At 47.9% G+C, this 21,989-nt stretch overlaps 1 protein-coding gene across 3 annotated transcripts in view; it reads right to left on the reverse strand.

Moving 5' to 3' along the window:
• The window catches only part of LOC146829237 (sodium- and chloride-dependent neutral and basic amino acid transporter B(0+)-like), a 561,372-nt gene that overhangs the window by 158,356 nt on the left and 381,027 nt on the right, over positions 1–21,989 (reverse strand). For all 3 annotated transcript variants that reach the window (XM_085607862.1, XM_085607864.1, XM_085607865.1), the window contains one exon: positions 21,388–21,487. In XM_085607862.1, coding sequence (XP_085463988.1) covers positions 21,388–21,487 — 100 coding nt within the window. The remainder of the gene's footprint in view (positions 1–21,387; positions 21,488–21,989) is intronic.

Consider the following 21,989-nt stretch of genomic DNA (forward strand, 5'->3'; position numbering starts at 1 on the left):
AGGTGAGTCATGGGGATGTAACACATGTGAGGGGGACACACCACTATGGCAACACAAAACATACTCACCATGGCCATGTTACTCATCACACACAATGATGTTGACCTGAAACACATTGGCATGCACAGACACAACACCAAGCCCAGTCAGTGGTAACAAGTCCACAGGTGAGGTAAGCAGATGTCACTCAGATGTGGGAAGACAGACAACGCACATAACAAAGCGTAGCACAGGTTCATTACAGATCAGCAACACGTTTATTCCACACTAGTTGCACGGTAATTCTACGTAACAGTGGACACACGTTCACAATGTGTTGGAGAATGGAAGTCCAGGGATGTGGGGTACATCAGTTGATGGGAATTGTCAACTTCCACACTGGTGTTGGCTTCTGGGTGTTGGGGGTAAGTGTTGACCACACAACAGGCAAAGTACCCTGGAAAGGACAGACAAGATACAGTCAAAAGCACAGAAGAACAGGAGAGAAATGCAATACACATGCACAAAACATGTTGCAAAACACCTACACAAACACTAGTTAGCAGTACTACCCTATTGTGGAGCACACACCAGCTGAATGGACACATCACAGCAAGCATCCAATCAAGTGGCACACAGACACACTCAGACAGCAACAGAGCTGGCTCAACACAATCCAGGCTACCTCCATACATTCACATAACAACCCTGGAAACTCACATTCAGGTGAAGAAGTTGTTGATGAGCTGGGAGCGGACGTCACAATCATCTTCATCATCACTGGCATCTTGGCCCAGGCCAGGATCCTCCACAGGTGCCGGAGGTTGGTCGTCGTCATCGTCATCCTGGATGAGAGGCACCTCCTTCCGCACCGCCATGTTGTGTAGCATGCAGCAGACCAGTATTATTTTGCACACCTTTGCAGCCTCATTTGGGAGGGCCCCTCCGGTCTTGTCCAGGCAGTGAAAGCGGCTTTTCAGGAGGCCGAATGTCCGCTCAATTACCCTCCTGCTCCAACCATGTGCCTCATTGTAGCGCAGCTCGGCTGGTGTCACAGGGTTCCTGAGGGGTGTCAGCAACCACGGCATGTTGGGGTATCCGGAGTCACCCACACACACAAAAATGAACAAGTAGCTGAGTTTTGTAGGAGTGCGGAATACAACAGTGACAAACACACACAATGAGAAACAGTCAGTACACACCGACAAGCCAGGCACGCTGAGTTCGCATCTGTGACATCAGCGTTGCAATGCGACTACTCCTCATAATGTAGGCATCGTGGGCCGAACCAGGGAACCGTGCACACTCATGTGTGATCGACATGTCAGCAAGACAGACCACCAGAGCATTGATCGAATGGTAGTGCTTCCTGTTCCGGTATGCCTGCTCATGTGCCTGTGGTGGTATCAGGGCAACATGTGTGCCATCAATAGATCCAATGACGTTCGGCATCCTCCCCAGTGTATAAAAGGCATCCTTAATTTCAGGGAGTTCATCTGGGCTCGGGAACTTGATATACAGGTCGAGGAATTGCAACATCCCCTCCAAGACATTGCGTAGCACCCGACTAAACATCGTTTGCGACATACCACCAGCAGTAGCCACAGTGTACTGGAAGGTACCGATAGCAAAGAAGTGCAGGGCTGCCATCACCTTCACCTCTGGTGTCAGTGCTGTAGGGTATGTCCGGCCAGGTAGCAGATGTGGCGCCAACTGCTCCGCCAACTCCGCAATCAGTGGCCTGGTGAAGCGGTACCGTCTGATGCAGTCGCGTTCCTGCATGGTTGCAAGGTCTGGGAACGGACGATGGACAGCTGGTGCCCTGCAGTACAGAGATGCACAAAGGAAGATTGTCAGTACATCCACCCATGTGGCCGTGACCACGATCACTATCACATGCTAGTTCATGACATTACACAATGTACTGAGGTGTGTGCGGTTGGGCATGGACACATATGTCACCTACAAGACCACCACCTCACATCTCAATTCCACATGTCCACATGAATGCCATGTAGTGCAATGGGCCAATCATCTGGCTGTGTCACCCAACCTATGTGCTGCTGCAACGTTAAAAAAACACACCCCAGTGACAATTGAGGCCTCATGTCTCCCAGGCATCACAGATCTTTGCCATGCAGAAACCCAGGCTCCCTGTATTGCCACATCAACACAGCAATGGAAATGGCGTAGCACGTACACACCACAAGGCAAGCGTAAGTCCCACAGGTAGTGGCCACTGTTGTTCCTGCCGGCCCTACATGTACGTCTCTTAGACACACACCCCATCAAGGTTGTTGCATATACCACATGGATGTGGAGACTGTCACCTATTGGTAACATGCGATCAGACACATCTGAGACACAACATGCACACAGACTGTGGGTGCACATCAGTATTGGGGCTACAGGTCTCACTGTGATGTACATGCCATCACCCCCACCACTCAGGGTGTATGTGACATGTCTTAAACATATCCAACCTGACACTGTGGCCTTGACTCATGCCCATTACTGTCCCATTGCACATCACAGTGGTAATGAGCACAACACACAAAGGATTCTTCCCCCATGTACACGTGCACAGCCTGGGAGTGGCTGCACAAAGTGCCAGCCAAAAAAACAGCTGTGGCCCCCCAAAACACCCAGGGAATGCAGCCTTACATGCCATGGGACACTGTGTGGACAATGCTATAGTGTGGCAGGTGTGCGCAGGTGTCCATGGCCAGTATATGTGTGGTGCATCTGTATAATAGTCACACTAATGAGGTCCGACGTGAGTGACAATGCGTACGCATTGCACGGTTCATGACCGAGCCGTGCGTACGCTTTGTCATTGAATGCAATGAGGTCTGACGCGGGTGACAATGCGTACGCATTGCACCGTTCATGACCGAGCCGTGCGTACTCTTTGTCATTGAATGCAATGAGGTCCGACGCGGGTGACAATGCGTACGCATTGTACGGTTCATGACCGAGCCGTGCGAATGCTTTGTCATTGAATGCAATGAGGACCGACGCGGTCGACAATGCGTACGCATTGCACGGTTCACGACCGAGCCGTGCGTACGCTTTGTCATTGAATGCAATGAGGTCCGATGCGGGTGACAATGCGTATGCATTGCACGGTTCACGACCGAGCCGTGCGTACGCTTTGTCATTGAATGCAATGAGGTCCGACGCGGGTGACTATCACGCATACGCGTCGGACAGGCATGGTCCGAGACAGGCGTTCGCCTTGGCCATTGAATCGTATGGAGACGGGTGCATGTGTATATTCAAAATACACATTGTACAGTCAGTTGAACGAGCTGGGCGCACCCATTGGCTCAGGACTGTCATGGAGACGGATGCAGATTCAAAACTTGTACGAGTTGTGCACTGGAAATTCAGTTGGATGTCTACAACAATGTTGCAATTTCAAGTGTTCCATGAAGGTGAAGATTTGAACGATGCAGAAGACGTGTACGAGTCGTAATTTTGAATGGATTGGCCAGATTCATAGAATGCAACCATGTTGGACCTATCACTTGGGACACATGGCACAGAGTCTGCCTCTGCAGCACAGATATAAGGCTAGCTGGCCCCCAGGGTGCTCACTTGCCTGTACTACATGCTACTGGACCCCATCCCTGCTACCACTGCTGCTGTCTATGCATCCCCTGGCTCCTGCTATGGCACGTACTCTGGAGAGGGCCCCAGCCTTCACTGAGGAGGAAAACCAGGCCCTGCTGGACAGGCTCCTTCCAGAGTACAGAAAGCTCTATGGGACACCAGGGGAGCAGGTGAGTGTGCTGTCCACTGCCTTCCTAATTATGCATGTTGTCTGACTAGCAGTACTAGCAGTGTGTACACCAGTGGCAAGCATTCTCACTGACTACTTTCATCCCCCAAAGTGTGTAGGTACATGTAATGAATAGTTTCCCTGCTGCTAAAGTGCATTATTGCAAGCTTAAACTATCCAGGCATTGTTAACATGTCAGACATGCATGTGAGTTTTCATTCCCCATGGTTGCACTATCTGTGCAATATATTTCCCTTTGTGATGATGACATGTATATCCAAATGTGTGCTGCACAAATCTGGGGCATGTGTGTTAATGTACTTTTCACTTTGTCCTCCTCACAGGTTGATGCCCACCAGAAGCAGGAGATCTGGCTGACCATCGCCCGGGCTGTTCGTTCTGTGGGGGTCTACAAGCTATCATATGATATCTCGATAACGAGTGAGGGTCAAAGGGATAAAGTTTAAAGACTCTATTAGTTGTGAAATCCCCAAGTCAACGAAATAATACACAAAAACAACTTTGAGTCTAATACAGTGGAGAACCTTGATACAGTAGTAAAGGTGATGCCAAAGGTAGTGAGACTGCAAGGTCATGTATGCCTATGTGTGAATGTACAAGTATGTATGATTCCCATCATCCACCCAAAGTGGTTAGCTTCATCATCTGGGAACCTAGGGACTTTTACCGAGAACCATCTTCTACTTGAGAATTGTAGATCTTGGTCTCATAAATGTCCCAAACCGTTCAATGGTATAATGTTGTTGTTTGATGAAGTTAGGGTGAGATGGCTGCAGTGCTTGTGAAGAGTGCTAGTGTGTGAGTGCTATTTAAAAATTGTCTAATAAGGCACTGAGAGAACTTTATTAAATCGCTACCTTATTGACAATATCTAAAAACAGTGCTATAACAGTTTCAAAAATATAATAACTGTGTTGAGGAAGGTCTACATGTTTCTGCTATCGGATGAAATTCATCCAAGCTTTCATCAGGACCAATAAAGCTACTGCAATGATCAATAGTGCCAAAGTGACTAAAAGTAATATATACAACCTGGACCCAAGTGGGGGCCAAGAAACTCCGTGGGAAGTAGTTTTACTTCACTGACCTGCACGGGTAGAGAAAGAAGAGAAAAGAAAACACAACATAGCAAAAACCAGTGACATCGTGTTATTTTCAAGGTCAACATATAGCATCCAGAAAAATATCAAGTATGCAAATACTCATGAATGTATTAAGACTGTCTTAAGTCTGTCTAATGTAGTTTAAATAAAAAAGCTTTTTGGCACTTACCCAATTAGTGGTGGGTGTGCACCTCACCTCACCTGGCAACTGCTCAGGTATTAGGAGGCCCCGCTCTGTAGAAAAATCAGAGGGTTCAACAAAATTAAAACCCATATATTGGGTTATATAGAACCGCTATGGCCCACTCCGCGCTGAGTCAAGAAACGCCTGAAACACACGGTCTGCCGTTCGACTGAAATATAGTAAATGAGTGCTCAAGGAAGTAAATGACAATTTCTTGAGGAAAGCCAAAGTGTCTACTGACTTCAGACCCAATTATAAGAGTAATCAAAGGTAATGAGGCGGGTCAATACCTCTGCTCCGTTACAATATGAGCATAGGAAGGAGTGTATCTGCTCTTGATTACTTTAAAACTAGAAAGATTGTTTACTACTCACCTATCCGTCGGTACCTCTTGTCGGAGCTGAGCTCGAAGGGGAGGCAACCTGCGGAGTGTGAGTTGTCTGTTAAAGTAAAGAATGCCGGTCTTGGTTGCTAGGGCAACCGGGGTCACGCCGGCAATGGGACGCTGTTGAATACGTCATCCCGTTACGTGGGAGTACCTGGGAAATGTAGTCTTACAACTCTGCTATGATCGAAAAACGGGTTGGTATAGTCTATCTGTATCGATTAACCAATCAATTACTCTTGACCTCATAATGTCTAAAAAAATCAATTCAGTGTTATCAATATTCAAGCCAGAATATCATGTCATAATGCAGTAGGCGATCAGAGGTCATACGATCGTTCCGTTCTGATGTGATTGCAGGCGGTATAGGATATGCTCAATGCAAAGGAGTATAGTATGTCACTTTTGCCAAACCAAAAATATATGGTGCTAGATCCTATCTGTTTTTTTAAAGCGAGGACCATGGGATATCATCATTCAGCCCGTTGCTGTCACTTTGGAGTTTGAAAACCCATTTCTGTTCCTTCTGAAACAGAAAACTGGTGACATCTGTTATATGTGGTGGAATAAACGGTTGTTCCAGAACGAGCCATTTGATATCTTCTGGTTTGTGATTGTGTGACAGGAAATGGTTAGTCATTCTGGTCGCTTGTTTTTGCGCTTGATAGTGCTCTTATGTTCACTGATTCTCACTTTAATTTTACGGGTGGTCATCCCTACATATTTGAGTGAGCAAGGACATGTAATCAGATAGATGACTTTCTCTGAATTACAGTTGGTGTGTTTACGGAGAACCCAGGGTTTTGGGGTACCAATATCCACCGATTTAGTGGGTGCTGTCTGTGAGCACACTGAACAGGAGCCACAAGGGTAATGGCCTTGTACCGGTGGCAAGTCCCAAAGTGTGGGTGTAGTGGAATTGCTCTTGACTTTGGGTCATGTGTGTACAAGATTATCCTTAAGGCTCGTCCCTCTCTTGAAAGAGAACAGTGGAGGGGGAATCTTATCGTTGCTCAAAGTCAAATTCAAGTTCAAAATGTGCCAATGTTTACGCACCACTTTTTGCACATCATTCGATAGTGTGCTAAAAGTATTGACGAATGTCAGTCTTGTGAGTGGTGGTTTAGGTGTAGAAGGCGCAATGAGAGCTTCTCTGTTATTATTTGCCGCTCTTTTTCTAGCTTGTCTAACCAGAGGTATGGGATATTTCTTCACTTTCAGTTGTTGCGATAGATCTTTTGCATGTCTATCAAAGGTCTCTCTGGTAGAGCAGTTCCTGCGAATACGCAGAAACTGTCCGACAGGTAGATTCTGTCTCAATGACTTGGGATGGTGACTCTGGAAGCTCAAAAGAGAATTTTTTGATTGTGGTTTTTTGTACAGTTCACTCCCAAGAGTCCCTTGGGTGGGGTAGATGACGATATCTAAGAATGGCAACCTCGATTTGTCATGTGTTACTGTAAACCTCAAGAAATTATTTTGAGTGTTTAGCCAGGCATGGAAATCGAGCAGAGTAGTAACGTTCCCATGCCAAATTACAAGGATGTCGTCAATATACCTCTTCCAAATGACAATCCTGTCACGGAAGGGATTGGTGTCATTCAGCACGCTATTCTGTTCAAAAAGATGAACATAGAGATTCGCCAGGCTAGGCGCAAAAATGCTGCCCATCGATGTTCCCGAAGTTTGAAGGTAGATGGTGTCTTCGAACCTGAAGAAATTCTCCTTCATTGCCAGCCTGGTACATTCCATGATAAAGTTGATCGGAGTGATCGTGACAAGATCTTTTGTGTCCAGTAAACCCCTGATAGCTTCTAATGTTTCATCTTGGGGAATGCAGGTATAGAGTGATTCGACATCGAAACTTACCAACAGGTCTGTCTCGGTGTCGAAAGCGGTCTCCGGTAATAACCTTAGGACATCTTTGGTGTCCTGTAGAAATGTAGGCATTTCTTTGACCAATGGCCTTAGAAAAAAGTCCACAAAAGTGGACAAAGGTTCTAACAGTGACCCTATCCCCCAATCTCTAGAATCTAATACAGGCTTAAAACCACCTTCCAAATTCAACCCGCCAGCACATCTGGTACCAGATCACGTCAAAGTTTTCGAACAAGCAGTAATCCAGGATGTAACCACTCTCTGTTCTAAGACTAACAGTGGCTACTGCAATTTCCCTTTCTTGCAGAAACAAGCCATGACAACGTTATCCAATGACGATACTATCACCATTAAGCCCGCTGACAAGGGTGGTGCCATTGTCATTATGGACTCTACTGCTTATCGGAATGAATGTCTAAGACAACTGAACGATGGCAAATCTTATCGGGTTTTGCCCGAAGATCCAACTGTGAGACTATCTAAGGAGATTCATGACATGGTTTATGAAGCTAAAGAATCAGGCTGGATTACACCGCAAGAGTCTGAGTTCCTAATTACAAAATATCCGGTCATGCCCTACTTTTACGTCCTTCCCAAAATACATAAAGCCACTAGACCACCACCAGGACGTCCCATTATATCAGGGATAGGGTCACTGTTAGAACCTTTGTCCACTTTTGTGGACTTTTTTCTAAGGCCATTGGTCAAAGAAATGCCTACATTTCTACAGGACACCAAAGATGTCCTAAGGTTATTACCGGAGACCGCTTTCGACACCGAGACAGACCTGTTGGTAAGTTTCGATGTCGAATCACTCTATACCTGCATTCCCCAAGATGAAACATTAGAAGCTATCAGGGGTTTACTGGACACAAAAGATCTTGTCACGATCACTCCGATCAACTTTATCATGGAATGTGCCAGGCTGGCAATGAAGGAGAATTTCTTCAGGTTCGAAGACACCATCTACCTTCAAACTTCGGGAACATCGATGGGCAGCATTTTTGCGCCCAGCCTGGCGAATCTCTATGTTCATCTTTTTGAACAGAATAGCGTGCTGAATGTCACCAATCCCTTCCGTGACAGGATTGTCATTTGGAAGAGGTATATTGACGACATCCTTGTAATTTGGCATGGGAACGTTACTACTCTGCTCGATTTCCATGCCTGGCTAAACACTCAAAATAATTTCTTGAGGTTTACAGTAACACATGACAAATCGAGAGTGCCATTCTTAGATATCGTCATCTACCCCACCCAAGGGACTCTTGGGAGTGAACTGTACAAAAAACCACAATCAAAAAATTCTCTTTTGAGCTTCCAGAGTCACCATCCCAAGTCATTGAGACAGAATCTACCTGTCGGACAGTTTCTGCGTATTCGCAGGAACTGCTCTACCAGAGAGACCTTTGATAGACATGCAAAAGATCTATTGCAACAACTGAAAGTGAAGAAATATCCCATACCTCTGGTTAGACAAGCTAGAAAAAGAGCGGCAAATAATAACAGAGAAGCTCTCATTGCGCCTTCTACACCTAAACCACCACTCACGAGACTGACATTCGTCAATACTTTTAGCACACTATCGAATGATGTGCAAAACGTGGTGCGTAAACATTGGCGCATTTTGAACTTGAATTTGACTTTGAGCAACGATAAGATTCCCCCTCCACTGTTCTCTTTCAAGAGAGGGACGAGCCTTAAGGATAATCTTGTACACACACGACCCAAAGTCAAGAGCAATTCCACTACACCCACACTTTGGGACTTGCCACCGGTACAAGGCCATTACCCTTGTGGCTCCTGTTCAGTGTGCTCACAGACAGCACCCACTAAATCGGTGGATATTGGTACCCCAAAACCCTGGGTTCTCCGTAAACACACCAACTGTAATTCAGAGAAAGTCATCTATCTGATTACATGTCCTTGCTCACTCAAATATGTAGGGATGACCACCCGTAAAATTAAAGTGAGAATCAGTGAACATAAGAGCACTATCAGGCGCAAAAAACAAGCGACCAGAATGACTAACCATTTCCTGTCACACAATCACAAACCAGAAGATATCAAATGGCTCGTTCTGGAACAACCGTTTATTCCACCACATATAACAGATGTCACCAGTTTTCTGTTTCAGAAGGAACAGAAATGGGTTTTCAAACTCCAAAGTGACAGCAACGGGCTGAATGATGATATCCCATGGTCCTCGCTTTAAAAAAACAGATAGGATCTAGCACCATATATTTTTGGTTGGCAAAAGTGACATACTATACTCCTTTGCATTGAGCATATCCTATACCGCCTGCAATCACATCAGAACGGAACGATCGTATGACCTCTGATCGCCTACTGCATTATGACATGATATTCTGATTGAATATTGATAACACTGAATTGAGTTTTTTTAGACATTATGAGGTCAAGAGTAATTGATTGGTTAATCGATACAGATAGACTATACCAACCCGTTTTTCGATCATAGCAGGGTTGTAAGACTACATTTCCCAGGTACTCCCACGAAACGGGATGACGTATTCAACAGCGTCCCATTGCCGGCGTGACCCCGGTTGCCCTAGCAACCAAGACCGGCATTCTTTACTTTAACAGACAACTCACACTCCGCAGGTTGCCTCCCCTTCGAGCTCAGCTCCGACAAGAGGTACCGACGGATAGGTGAGTAGAAAACATTCTTTCTAGTTTTAAAGTAATCAAGAGCAGATACACTCCTTCCTATGCTCATATTGTAACTGAGCAGAGGTATTGACCCACCTCATTACCTTTGATTACTCTTATAATTGGGTCTGAAGTCAGTAGACACTTTGGCTTTCCTCAAGAAATTGTCATTTACTTCCTTGAGCACTCATTTACTATATTTCAGTCGAACGGCAGACCGTGTGTTTCAGGCGTTTCTTGACTCAGCGCGGAGTGGGCCATAGCGGTTCTTTATAACCCAATATATGGGTTTTAATTTTGTTGAACCCTCTGATTTTTCTACAGAGCGGGGCCTCCTAATACCTGAGCAGTTGCCAGGTGAGGTGAGGTGCACACCCACCACTAATTGGGTAAGTGCCAAAAAGCTTTTTTATTTAAACTACTTTAGACAGACTTAAGACAGTCTTAATACATTCATGAGTATTTGCATACTTGATATTTTTCTGGATGCTATATGTTGACCTTGAAAATAACACGATGTCACTGGTTTTTGCTATGTTGTGTTTTCTTTTCTCTTCTTTCTCTACCCGTGCAGGTCAGTGAAGTAAAACTACTTCCCACGGAGTTTCTTGGCCCCCACTTGGGTCCAGGTTGTATATATTACTTTTAGTCACTTTGGCACTATTGATCATTGCAGTAGCTTTATTGGTCCTGATGAAAGCTTGGATGAATTTCATCCGATAGCAGAAACATGTAGACCTTCCTCAACACAGTTATTATATTTTTGAAACTGTTATAGCACTGTTTTTAGATATTGTCAATAAGGTAGCGATTTAATAAAGTTCTCTCAGTGCCTTATTAGACAATTTTTAAATAGCACTCACACACTAGCACTCTTCACAAGCACTGCAGCCATCTCACCCTAACTTCATCAAACAACAACATTATACCATTGAACGGTTTGGGACATTTATGAGACCAAGATCTACAATTCTCAAGTAGAAGATGGTTCTCGGTAAAAGTCCCTAGGTTCCCAGATGATGAAGCTAACCACTTTGGGTGGATGATGGGAATCATACATACTTGTACATTCACACATAGGCATACATGACCTTGCAGTCTCACTACCTTTGGCATCACCTTTACTACTGTATCAAGGTTCTCCACTGTATTAGACTCAAAGTTGTTTTTGTGTATTATTTCGGGGTCTACAAGCGCCAGATCCGCAATTGCCAGAAGAGGTGGCAGGACCTTTGGGGCTGGACCCAGAGGATAGCTAGAGTCCAGCTGAAGCAGTCACCTCCATGCAGGAGGGGTGGACACCGGACCCTGACTCCCCACATGCTCCGTATCCTGGCGGTGGTCTTCCCGGACCTGGATAGGCAGTTGAAGGCCAGACAGCAGCAGGAAGGGGGTGAGTCCATGTCTGATCTGTGTACTATGTCTGACATGCAAATAGCAGTCTTTTGTCCTGGTCACACTTCCACATTACGTAGGTCTTGTAGTCCCAAACTCAGGTCCCTCATTTGTGTGATTCACCCTCATCTGTTCCACAGGTGTGGCCCCTCCAGTCTGTTGCTTGTGTCACTAGGGCACTGTGTCCCTGCAGTCAGCTATGCTTCAGGTACCGGTCAGCATCAGTTCCCGTGAATCTGTTGTGTGTTTCATGGGTGGGTCAATTGTTTACACAATGCCTGATATATGACATGTGATCTGTGTGTGTCCTTCAGATGTATACCAATTGCTGGTCTGACTCGCAACATGTGTCTGGGGTATTCCAAACAAAACCATGCAGCAGGGCACTCCAATTTTTGGGCATCAGGTGTATGTATATCAAGTATGTCACACTTGCTTAGCGACCTGACTACTGTCCGGGGCAAAACACTGTTTCACTTAGTCCTGGCCAGTCATGCCCCCTCAAGGGCATTCAGAAACACTCTGTAATCCCACTCCTGTGTATGAAATTGTAGGTTGTGCTTAGTGACATGTGCCCTCAGGTGTCTGCCTCTGTGTCATTAAGGTGTGGCTTGTTGCTACGTACAACTGGGGTGTCCATGATTCAGAGGGTCAGCATGACATCTGCGATGTGAATGTGAGAGACAAGACCTGTGTGACATATAGGTGTGTGATCATCTGACAGCGCACAATGGTGTATGCAACTGTGTCCTTCATGCATCTGGGTTACATGCATGGCAGACTGTGATGTGTTAATGTACAGGGATTTGTGTTTGCTGAGACTCATATGAATGATTTGTATGATGTGGGGTCTTCTGGGTCCTGGATATGTTGTTTGCATGGTATGGGCAAGTGCGCCGGTCATCTGCAGAGTTAGCTTTACCCCTGAGCTAGGATTGTGAGTCAGTGCATACTGTTGTTGTCTGGATGCCCTGCCCCTGTGACAGGAGACAGTGTTGACTGACTTTCAGGGCATCCCAGTGCCATGGCATTTAACTTGCTATGAGTGAGCCTGCGTTGTATTCAAGTGTGCAGCATGCACCCCATTGTGGCCTTGCCCATCAGGACATGAGTAAATCATAGTGTGTGTTGCTGGCATGCATCCCAAGCATGTGAAATGAGTCTCTGCCCATCCCTTCATCCAGACGCCTGTACTGAGTCAGTAGCAAGAGATGTGCTGTGTGTATAGTGACGTACTCCTACATGTTCACTTGCATGTACAACTAATGTGTGGGTGGTGCATGTTGGCACTTTGGTGTGTTAGCATCCAACATGCAACGGACATATGTGTGAAAGTCAAGGAGGGATATGTGTGCCATGGTTGATGTTGAGAATGACAATTGTCTTATCCTAAACAGTGTTGGCACTTTGAGCTGTGTTCAGCTGATGATGCCAGGGCTTGCCCTGTGATTTGATGTACTCACTGTGGTGTGTGCAGTCGGTGCAGGTGACGTATGTAGTTCTGTTACTTCCTATTCCTATCCAGATATATCCACGGCCACAGGAGGGGACAGCTCCACGGACCAGGAGTAGCCACAGAGCCTTACAGGGACAGAAGGAGAGGAATCGGGTAGACCCAGTGGCACGGAGGTCGAGTTGAGCCACACAGAGGAGTCGTCAGCACCATCCCCCCCAGCTGAAGGCCACAGCAGCTCTGAGGATGACTCCCTTGTGGAGGCGGGTGTCAGCAGCCAGCAAACCCCAGCTAGTGAGGCTGTCTCCGCCCCCGCCCCCGCCCCCGCCACCACCACCACCACCCCCCTCCCATCGGCTCCCATCCCAGAGGTTCCTGTGGGCTCCCGTGTTCATGAGCATGTCTCCTTTGTGCCAGGCACTGCACCCCCTGCCCCAGTGTCCCCTGCTGCCCTGAGTGAGGAGTCTGTGGACTTACTTAGACAGATCCATGTAGGGCAGAAGTCGATGCTGAAGGTCCTCCATGCACACACAGGTCTGTTGACACAACTGGTGTCATTCATGGAGGGCATTTCCTCGGGCATGTCTGCCCTACAGAGGACCAATCAGTCCGTGGCCTCCTCCCTGATGGCAGCAGTGTCCCTCCTCCAACAGTCCTGCACCCCTCCTACCCCTGCACCACCCACGATTCCTAGCACCCTACCTGTCCCAAGCACAGAAACCCCCAAACCAAGGGCTAGACGTGCACACAAGCAAGCGCAGGGGACTGATTCCACACTCACAGGGGCTGGTTTGCTGACACACACACAGTCATCCACAACCACTCCACAGTCCTCCGAGACCTCTCCCTCCCAGCCCCCTTCGATTGCCTCACCTACAACCTCATCTCCCCAGAAGCTCTTCCTCTGTGACCTTGGCCTCTTCCCCACCGACCCAGCAGATCCTGATTACAAGGGGAAGAGGAAGTCCCCACACACAGAAGGGAGTGCCCCAAACACCCGGACACCCTCCCCCAGGCGCAGTCAGACCAAGACGCCCACACGCAAGTCCCCCCGGCGCAAGAAGACGCAGCTCCAAGGCAAAGTCTCCGTCCTCCATCCCCCAGGCTACCACTCCAGAGGTTCCCCTGCCACTCCCTGCCCAGGGTTCCCCCACACACAGATACACCATCCCCAAAATGCTACGGCCATCCCCCCCTAGCACTTGCTCCTCCACACCTGGTCAGACAGTTGGTGCCACTGATGTGGGAACCGTTTCCCTCCCCCGCCCTGCCGACATCACCTGTCCCCCATTCCACTCCCATGGATGTAGGCACTGATTTGGAGTCCACGACCACCCCGTCTGACTTGGGCACCGCAGTGGTGAGCCAATCTACTCCATCTGACCTGCCCACTGGAGTTGTGCCGGCACCCACCCCATCTGACTTGTGCCCCACAGTTGTGACAGAACCCACCACTTCAGTCAGTTCCACTGCAATTGCAAGTGTCTCACCTGCATCCACAACCTCTTCACTGCCTCCTTCTGCTGCACCCTGATCCTGTCCCTGCGGTGCCTGGCCCGCCCCCATGTATGCCCCTCTGAGGCGATGACCCCGGTCTTTAGCAGTGCAGGCAAGCAAGGTGTGACAGTTGTCACTCTAGTTCACTCCTTGGCATTTGGACATGGACTGGCCATTGGCCTTTTGTTTGCACAGACGTTTAGATTTTCATATACTGAATTTGTCACTTTAGTTCACTCCTTGGCATTTGGACATGGACTGGCCATTGGCCTTTTGTTAGAACAGACGTTTCACTTTTAATATGCTGAATAAAGCTTTTTTCTTTGTCCCTGTGAACTTGATTTAGCTGTACATCATGTTGATGTTGTTTTACATGCCCTTGCACCTGCAATGCTTGGTTTACAATGTTGCATACTGATGTGTTGATGTGAGGTACTCCCTGTGGTCCATGAGATATGTATCCTATTCTGGTGGGTATCCATGTCATCCTTTGCAGCTACCTGGGTGTGTCAGGATCAACTATTTGTGTACATCTCTCTGTGAGCATTTCATTGGCATGGTCACATCTGTGGCTTGCACCCCTGCACATATGATATGCTTCCCATTGTCCAATTTGTCACTTCCACATACTTTGTGCTCATCAAGACTGGACCTACAGGTGTGGGCATCATTGTAATAGGAGCAACTGGGGCCTCTGTGCAACTTGCTAGACATATGTTTTGGGTATGTGCAGATGACTTAGGGGAGACTCACGTACCCAGGCTGTTGTGACCAGAGCCTTCATTGTGTGGTAACTGATGGCTGACTGACCAAGTGTTCTGCAGACATGAGTGGGACTTGCGGTGAATATGTTTGGCACAGCTGGGCTCCCACAGGAGTTAGGTCCCCTCAAGTTAGTGTGTTGTCCAGTGACATGGCCTGGGCCCATGGTGTGTGTTGTATGAGCATGTGTGTGTGTCCACATCCCTGTTCATACACAGACAGTGTTCCCTTGATATGTTCCTGTTGTTGATGCTTGCAGAGTGGTACTGGGTTCATCCCACTACTTTTCCAATGGGCTACCAGATGTGTGGGTGCATGACACACGGCTGTTAATTGGTGCATCATCATTGTAATTTGTCAGTTCTGAGTGGTGATGATGCTGTCAGACACAGATGGGACACAGTCAGGGTTCCTCAAGGCACTTGTTTGTTCGCAATATCATGTAGTTGTCCCTAGGTGGTAGTTTTCAGTGATTGAGACATTTGTATGTGTGTGTGACTGCTCCCACTTGTCGGGTTCACGGCTGCGATGCTAACAGGTGTCAGCATGGGTGCCTTGTGTTTCTCCTTGGCATCTGCATTGTCCTGGGACTGTGGCAGGGATTCTGAAGGTTACATGACCTTTGAGGTCATGGCCATGTACCACATACTGTGCTGTATGTCTGTCATTCCCCAGGGTTGTAAACAGTCCTTGTGTGATGTGTCTGTGCACCTTAGTTCATCCCAACATTCCTGTGTTTGTCATGGGTGCATGTGCAATGTCACCTGTCCATGTGGACTTCACAGATACACATTGTTGCAGTTCAGGTGTGTGGTGTTGAGGGTGGACTGATGTGAATGTTTGCATGGATGGTCCCCTAGCTCCCGTTTGTCCATGGATGAGGGGCCATGCTGAGTGATTTGTGTTTGTGTATGTGTGATGTACGTTTGTGGCACAGGACACATGTCTGGGTTTCCCAGTTTGTACGACATCTGCCTTTGTCATCACAGTGGAGGTGTCATGCATGCGTGTGTCACCCCACTGTCTGGTCCCTGGGGGTAGTGGTGTTGTGTGTCAGTCTATTGCTGTGTTAGTTGGTGCTCATTCCAGCGTGTGTCACATGTGTCTGTTGTGCTCCCTCTCATCTCTCAATGCCTGATTGCCCACTGAGGGTGTCCCAATGATGGTTTACTTTTGCATGGCACTGTGTCCACATCTGTGTCACTGTGGTTCAGCCCCCCTCATGTGTTGTGTAGTTGCCTGGGGATACTGTGACACACACACACACATGTTGTGTCCGATGTGCAGTGTGAGTTTGCCTGTTTGTGTTTGTGCTTTTGCACCAGTGCATTGGTATTGCTGTTGTGGGCCTTTGTCTGGATGCTGTTTCTGTGATTTTGCATGCTGTCCCTGTGAGTCATTTCACATCATTGTGCACATTCATCCTGGTTGTTGGGTGCCATTGCTGGCATGGAATGTGAGTTTGTGAGCTGACACCTACAGTCTACACATGTTGTTTTGATTGGTGAGTCTATTTTCGAGATGTGTGCATGCTTGGTGATGGTCACTTCTGCTGTTGTGTCATTGTACGCTGTATGCATTATCAGCCCCATGTGTGGTGCTTGTCTGCACATGGCCGAGAGTGTTATGTTTTCACAGCACTGTTAGCCTCACCACATCTCTGTGTGTATGGGACACAACCACTAGTTTGCCCCAGAAGTGTTTGATGTGTTGGGAGCAGGGATCATACATGCTGTTTGTTATTTGCAGCTTTGACCATGATGACATTTACCTTTTGGTCACTGTGATGAGGCGGGTTTTGTCCCCATCACCACAATGCTCCACATCGGCTGCATTTTGTGAGCCCCCACTTAACTTCCGTTCTACACAGTGAGGGGGTGTTCTTTTTACAATGCCACAGTAGTATGGTGATGCTTGCCTTGTGTATGTCACACTCATGTGTTGGTCACACATGTGCTGTTACTTACATTGTATGCTCGTAGCCATAATCACTGTTGTGGGCATTTGTCACAGACTATACACTGTTGTCATGATGTTATGGGGGATGTATTTTGCGGACATACCTGATGTTTGCGTATGCTGGATGTGTTGCGCATCACCCATCCTATGGCTGGGGGTGGCAGGGGTGATGGGCAACATAAGCCCTGTGAGTGGGGGTGGCAGGGGTGCTGGGCAACAGGTCCCCTGTGAGTGGGGGTGGCAGGGGTGCTGGGCAACATAAGCACTATGGCTGGGGGTGGCAGGGGTGATGGGCAACATAAGCCCTGTGAGTGGGGGTGGCAGAGGTGCTGGGCAACAGGTCCCCTGTGAGTGGGGGTGGCAGGGGTGCTGGGCAACAGGTCCCCTGTGAGTGGGGGTGGCAGGGGTGATGGGCAACATAAGCACTATGGGTGGGGGTGGCAGGGGTGATGGGCAACATAAGCCCTTTGAGTGGGGGTGTCAGGGGTGATGGGCAACAGGTCCCCTATGGCTGGGGGTGGCAGGGGTGATGGGCAACAGGTTCCCTGTGAGTGGGGGTGGCAGGGGTGATGGGCAACATAAGCACTATGGGTGGGGGTGGCAGGGGTGATGGGCAACATAAGCCCTGTGAGTGGGGGTGGCAGGGGTGCTGGGTAACAGGTCCCCTGTGAGTGGGGGTGGCAGGGGTGCTGGGCAACAGGTCCCCTGTGAGTGGGGGTGGCAGGGGTGATGGGCAACATAAGCACTATGGGTGGGGGTGGCAGGGGTGATGGGCAACCTAAGCCCTGTGAGTGGGGGTGGCAGGGGTGATGGGCAACAGGTCCCCTATGGCTGGGGGTGGCAGGGGTGATGGGCAACATAAGCACTATGGCTAGGGGCGGCAGGGGTGATGGGCAACATAAGCCCTGTGAGTGGGGGTGGCAGGGGTGATGGGCAACATAAGCCCTGTGAGTGGGGGTGGCAGGGGTGATGGGCAACAGGTCCCTTATGGCCGGGGCTGGCAGGGGTGATGGGCAACAGGTCCCCTGTGAGTGGGGGTGGCAGGGGTGATGTGCAACATTAGCCCTATGGCTGGAGGTGGCAGGGGTGCTGGGCAACAGGTCCCCTATGGCTGGCTGTGGCAGGGGTGATGGGCAACAGGTCCTCTATGGCTGGGGGTGGCAGGGGTGATGGGCAACATTAGCCCTATGGCTGGGGGTGGCAGGGGTGCTGGGCAACAGGTCCCCTATGGCTGGGGGTGGCAGGGGTGATGGGCAACAGGTCCCCTGTGAGTGGGGGTGGCAGGGGTGATGGGCAACATGTCCCCTGTGAGTGGGGGTGGCAGGGGTGATGGGCAACAGGTCCCCTGTGAGTCAGGGTGGCAGGGGTGATGTGCAACATAAGCACTATGGGTGGGGGTGGCAGGGGTGATGGGCAACATAAGCCTTGTGAGTGGGGGTGGCAGGGGTGCTGGGCAACAGGTCCCCTATGGCTGGGGGTGGCAGGGGTGATGGGCAACAGGTCCCCTATGGCTGGGGGTGGCAGGGGTGATGGGCAACGGGTCCCCTGTGAGTGGGGGTGGCAGGGGTGATGGGCAACAGATCCACTATGGGTGGGGGTATTTGTGGTGCTGGCCATGCAACCCCTATAGGTGGGCTGTTGTTAGTGACCAGGATGTGGATTCCCTGTGTGTGTGTGCCATTTTGCGGGTACGTGTCGTTTGTTTGTGTTGTAGTTGTCTGACTTACCGTCTGCGCCGTCGGTCCCTGATCTGGTCATAGATGTAGAGTACTGGTATGACCTGCGCGATGGGATTCATGATGTGTTCATGTCGTACACGCTGCTTCTTGCTCCGTCTCGTACCCGCTGCAAGCTGTTCCGTCTCGTAGCCGTGTATTGATTTGTGGCGCAAATCGTAGCTGATATGCTTGTTTTCTGGATTCTGTGACGTCCCGTGCGTGACGACCCGTCCGGCGCGTAGGAAGTACGCATCGTACTTGTCATGCCAGAAACTGCTATGGATACTGCTTCCGGGCGACTCGGTTCATCTTTAGGAGTTACGGCTCGGATGGAGAATGGGGCTTGATTCACAGCCTACGTGTCGGTCGTGTTTTTGGCAGTTATGCGCATCGTACTTACTCTACAGGACGGACCGGCTCCGGGTACGTGTCGGTCGCACGGTAAGGCTCCGGACAGCTGTCCGACCGGCCATCGGAATCGGCCCCATAATTGTTATATTATTACATTATTTAAAACAATTCTTAAATTCTAATAAAATTGTTAGTTTAATAATAGTTTTTTAACTAGATATATGTAAATATATATATGTGTATTATATATGTTTTTAATGTTTAATTTTTATATTTATTTAAATATGCAAGAAATCTATTAGATGTTTATAAAATTAATGTTACTATTCAATATATTTAATATTTAAATGTTCATGTCCTCATGTAAATGAGAGAACCCCTCACTGTGACCCTGCAGGCTCAAAATGTGCACTGTTGTGATCTGTTTTGCAGAACGAGTTGAACAATTATCTTTTACCTATTCTATAATCCCAGCGTGCCTGAGGCCACAATAAGCATACGGAAATGCCTGTTGCACCCCCTGGGCATTGTCTGTAGTATCCCCAGGGTCGAAATGGGCTATAGGGCAATCAGGTAGTGCCCAATGGGTTAGTCTGATAGGCCAGTGTGTGGGCTGTTTTGTGGCTGTTTCTGGACTGCTATGTGGTTTGCAGAGCCAGTTTTACTGTTATATCCCCTAATATTAATACAAGCATTGCCTGCACAAGCTCAAATCCATGCAGTGTTCCATACTTTTCAAAACACGTATACAGCATATATTAACAAGGTCAGAACTGTCCCAATTTACAACCATAAGCCACTTTTTTTTAGCTATCTAACTCACTAATGGTGGGCACTTTTATTTAGGTGCCTGGCCCTATTTTTTGTCCCAGTCTAACCCTGAATATGCCCCTCCTCCCTAAGGTTGAAGGAAATATTTAAGGATTACCATGTTGCCCACAAGTTTCTTTTCCCCATAGAACCAAAGAACTAACCTCATCGACGTGAACACTGCACAACAAAACACCCCACCTCCCTATACTCTTCTGCTTAATTGCCTAAACGACAAAACAATCTACTTCCTTATAGTTTTCGGACTATTTGCCTGTTATGTGTCTTTCCTAATTGCCTAACAATATCCAGAAAGGAATCAGAAAGCCATAGTGTTATGCATTCAAACCCACAATTCCACTCCATATATATTTAAAGATGGTCAGATTTTCTGACCAAAGATTAAATATTTGAGAACATCCACTGGTTTCATACATCCCACTTTACCCATTTCTCAGAAAGAGAGTCAGGCACATGTATTGGTTTGCATATTTGTTCAATTATTCCTGAACCGCAGAGAGTTTTGAGAATTTAGGGGCTCATTATGATGGTAGAAGGACCGCCACTGCCGGGCCAGTGGTCCTTCTGCCATCATACAGAAAATTCCCACCGCCAAATTAGGATGGTGGTGGGAATCCCAATGGTACTGCAGCGGACGGAAAGTGTGTCTGCCATGGTTCCTCAAAGCGGTCCTTTTCCCCCCGCTTTGCAGAACCTGGAACCAGGCCAAGATTGCAGCGGTGCTGTGCAGACACCGCCGTAGGGATTACGGTATCCCTCTCCACCTGTCTTTTTGAGGCAGATATCCAGCTGAAAAAAGACAGGCGGAGACTGGCTTTGGGGGCTCGTTGCGGGCCCCCTCTGTGTGTGTGTGGGGGTGCACTGGGGGGTACCCATGGTACCCCCTGCATTTTCTGCACTGCGTGGTGCCTGCCAAGTAGTGCAGGGAAATGATCAGCATTGCCTTTTAACATTGCGGTCGGGGCTGCAGCCAGCAGCACCGTCCGCAATGTTAAAAGGCCAGGATGCCTAAAAATAAATAATAATAAAAAATAAAAAAAAGACAAAAAAAAACACCAAAAAAGGCCAGGATGTGGCGCCAGTGTGGCGGACGCATCCTAATTCGACTGGTGGGACCGCCGCACGTCTGGCGGGCGGCACCAGCACCGCTATAATGGCTGGCGGACGGATGTCTGACCACCATCATAGTGAGCCCCTAAGATTGTCTTAAATGTGTTCACGAGATCTAGATTAAATGTTTAATTTCCACATTTAGCAATATCTGCCTGGGGATGAATGTTCACAGTGGAAAATTTCCTCAGAAAGTACCCTTAAAGACCAAATTGTGTTAAAATGTGATTTATTAATTATCAGTGTGATAAGTAACTTTGTAATATCCCATTTATTTTTGGTATATTGAGTTTTCTGTACTTACCATAGATCCAGCAGATTCCAATTAGCTCCAAAACTGCTGCAATAAGCAATGCCCATCCGCCAGTGAAATAGTCAATCAGGTTAACCCAGTAGATTCCAGCCTTTAAACAAAATACATAACATATTTCAATTATATTGGTCACATTTTGTAAGGTAAATGATTGTATCTCAAAAGACAAAGGCATTTGCAGAACAGAGCACAATATGATGATACTACATCACTTTATTATACTGTTTTGTCTATTCTTGTATCCGCCCTTGAAAAGTATTCCACCCACAGTCAAGTCAAGGCACAACCAAGATGGCTCATAAACGATGTGTGTCTTCTGTGCATTTTCTTCAGAGCTGTAGAATGTCAACTAACAAAAATGCCAATCATGACTTGACTTGCATTACCACAACTAAGCTTTTTCCACTGCGCCAGTCATGCTTGCCCCAGACTCCTACTGTATTCTCTCACTGGTTAACACACAGTGAGCCCATGACCGCTCTTTGCGACTTTCAATTCTCAATATCCAAATCTAGATTTTGCATCACACCCAAGGCTGTACTGAATAAGCTAATAAAATATTTACATAATCCACCAAGTTGTTTGAAACATAT

The sequence above is a fragment of the Triturus cristatus genome, chromosome 5_2 (genome assembly GCF_964204655.1).
Source record: "Triturus cristatus chromosome 5_2, aTriCri1.1, whole genome shotgun sequence".
Taxonomy (NCBI): domain Eukaryota; kingdom Metazoa; phylum Chordata; class Amphibia; order Caudata; family Salamandridae; genus Triturus; species Triturus cristatus.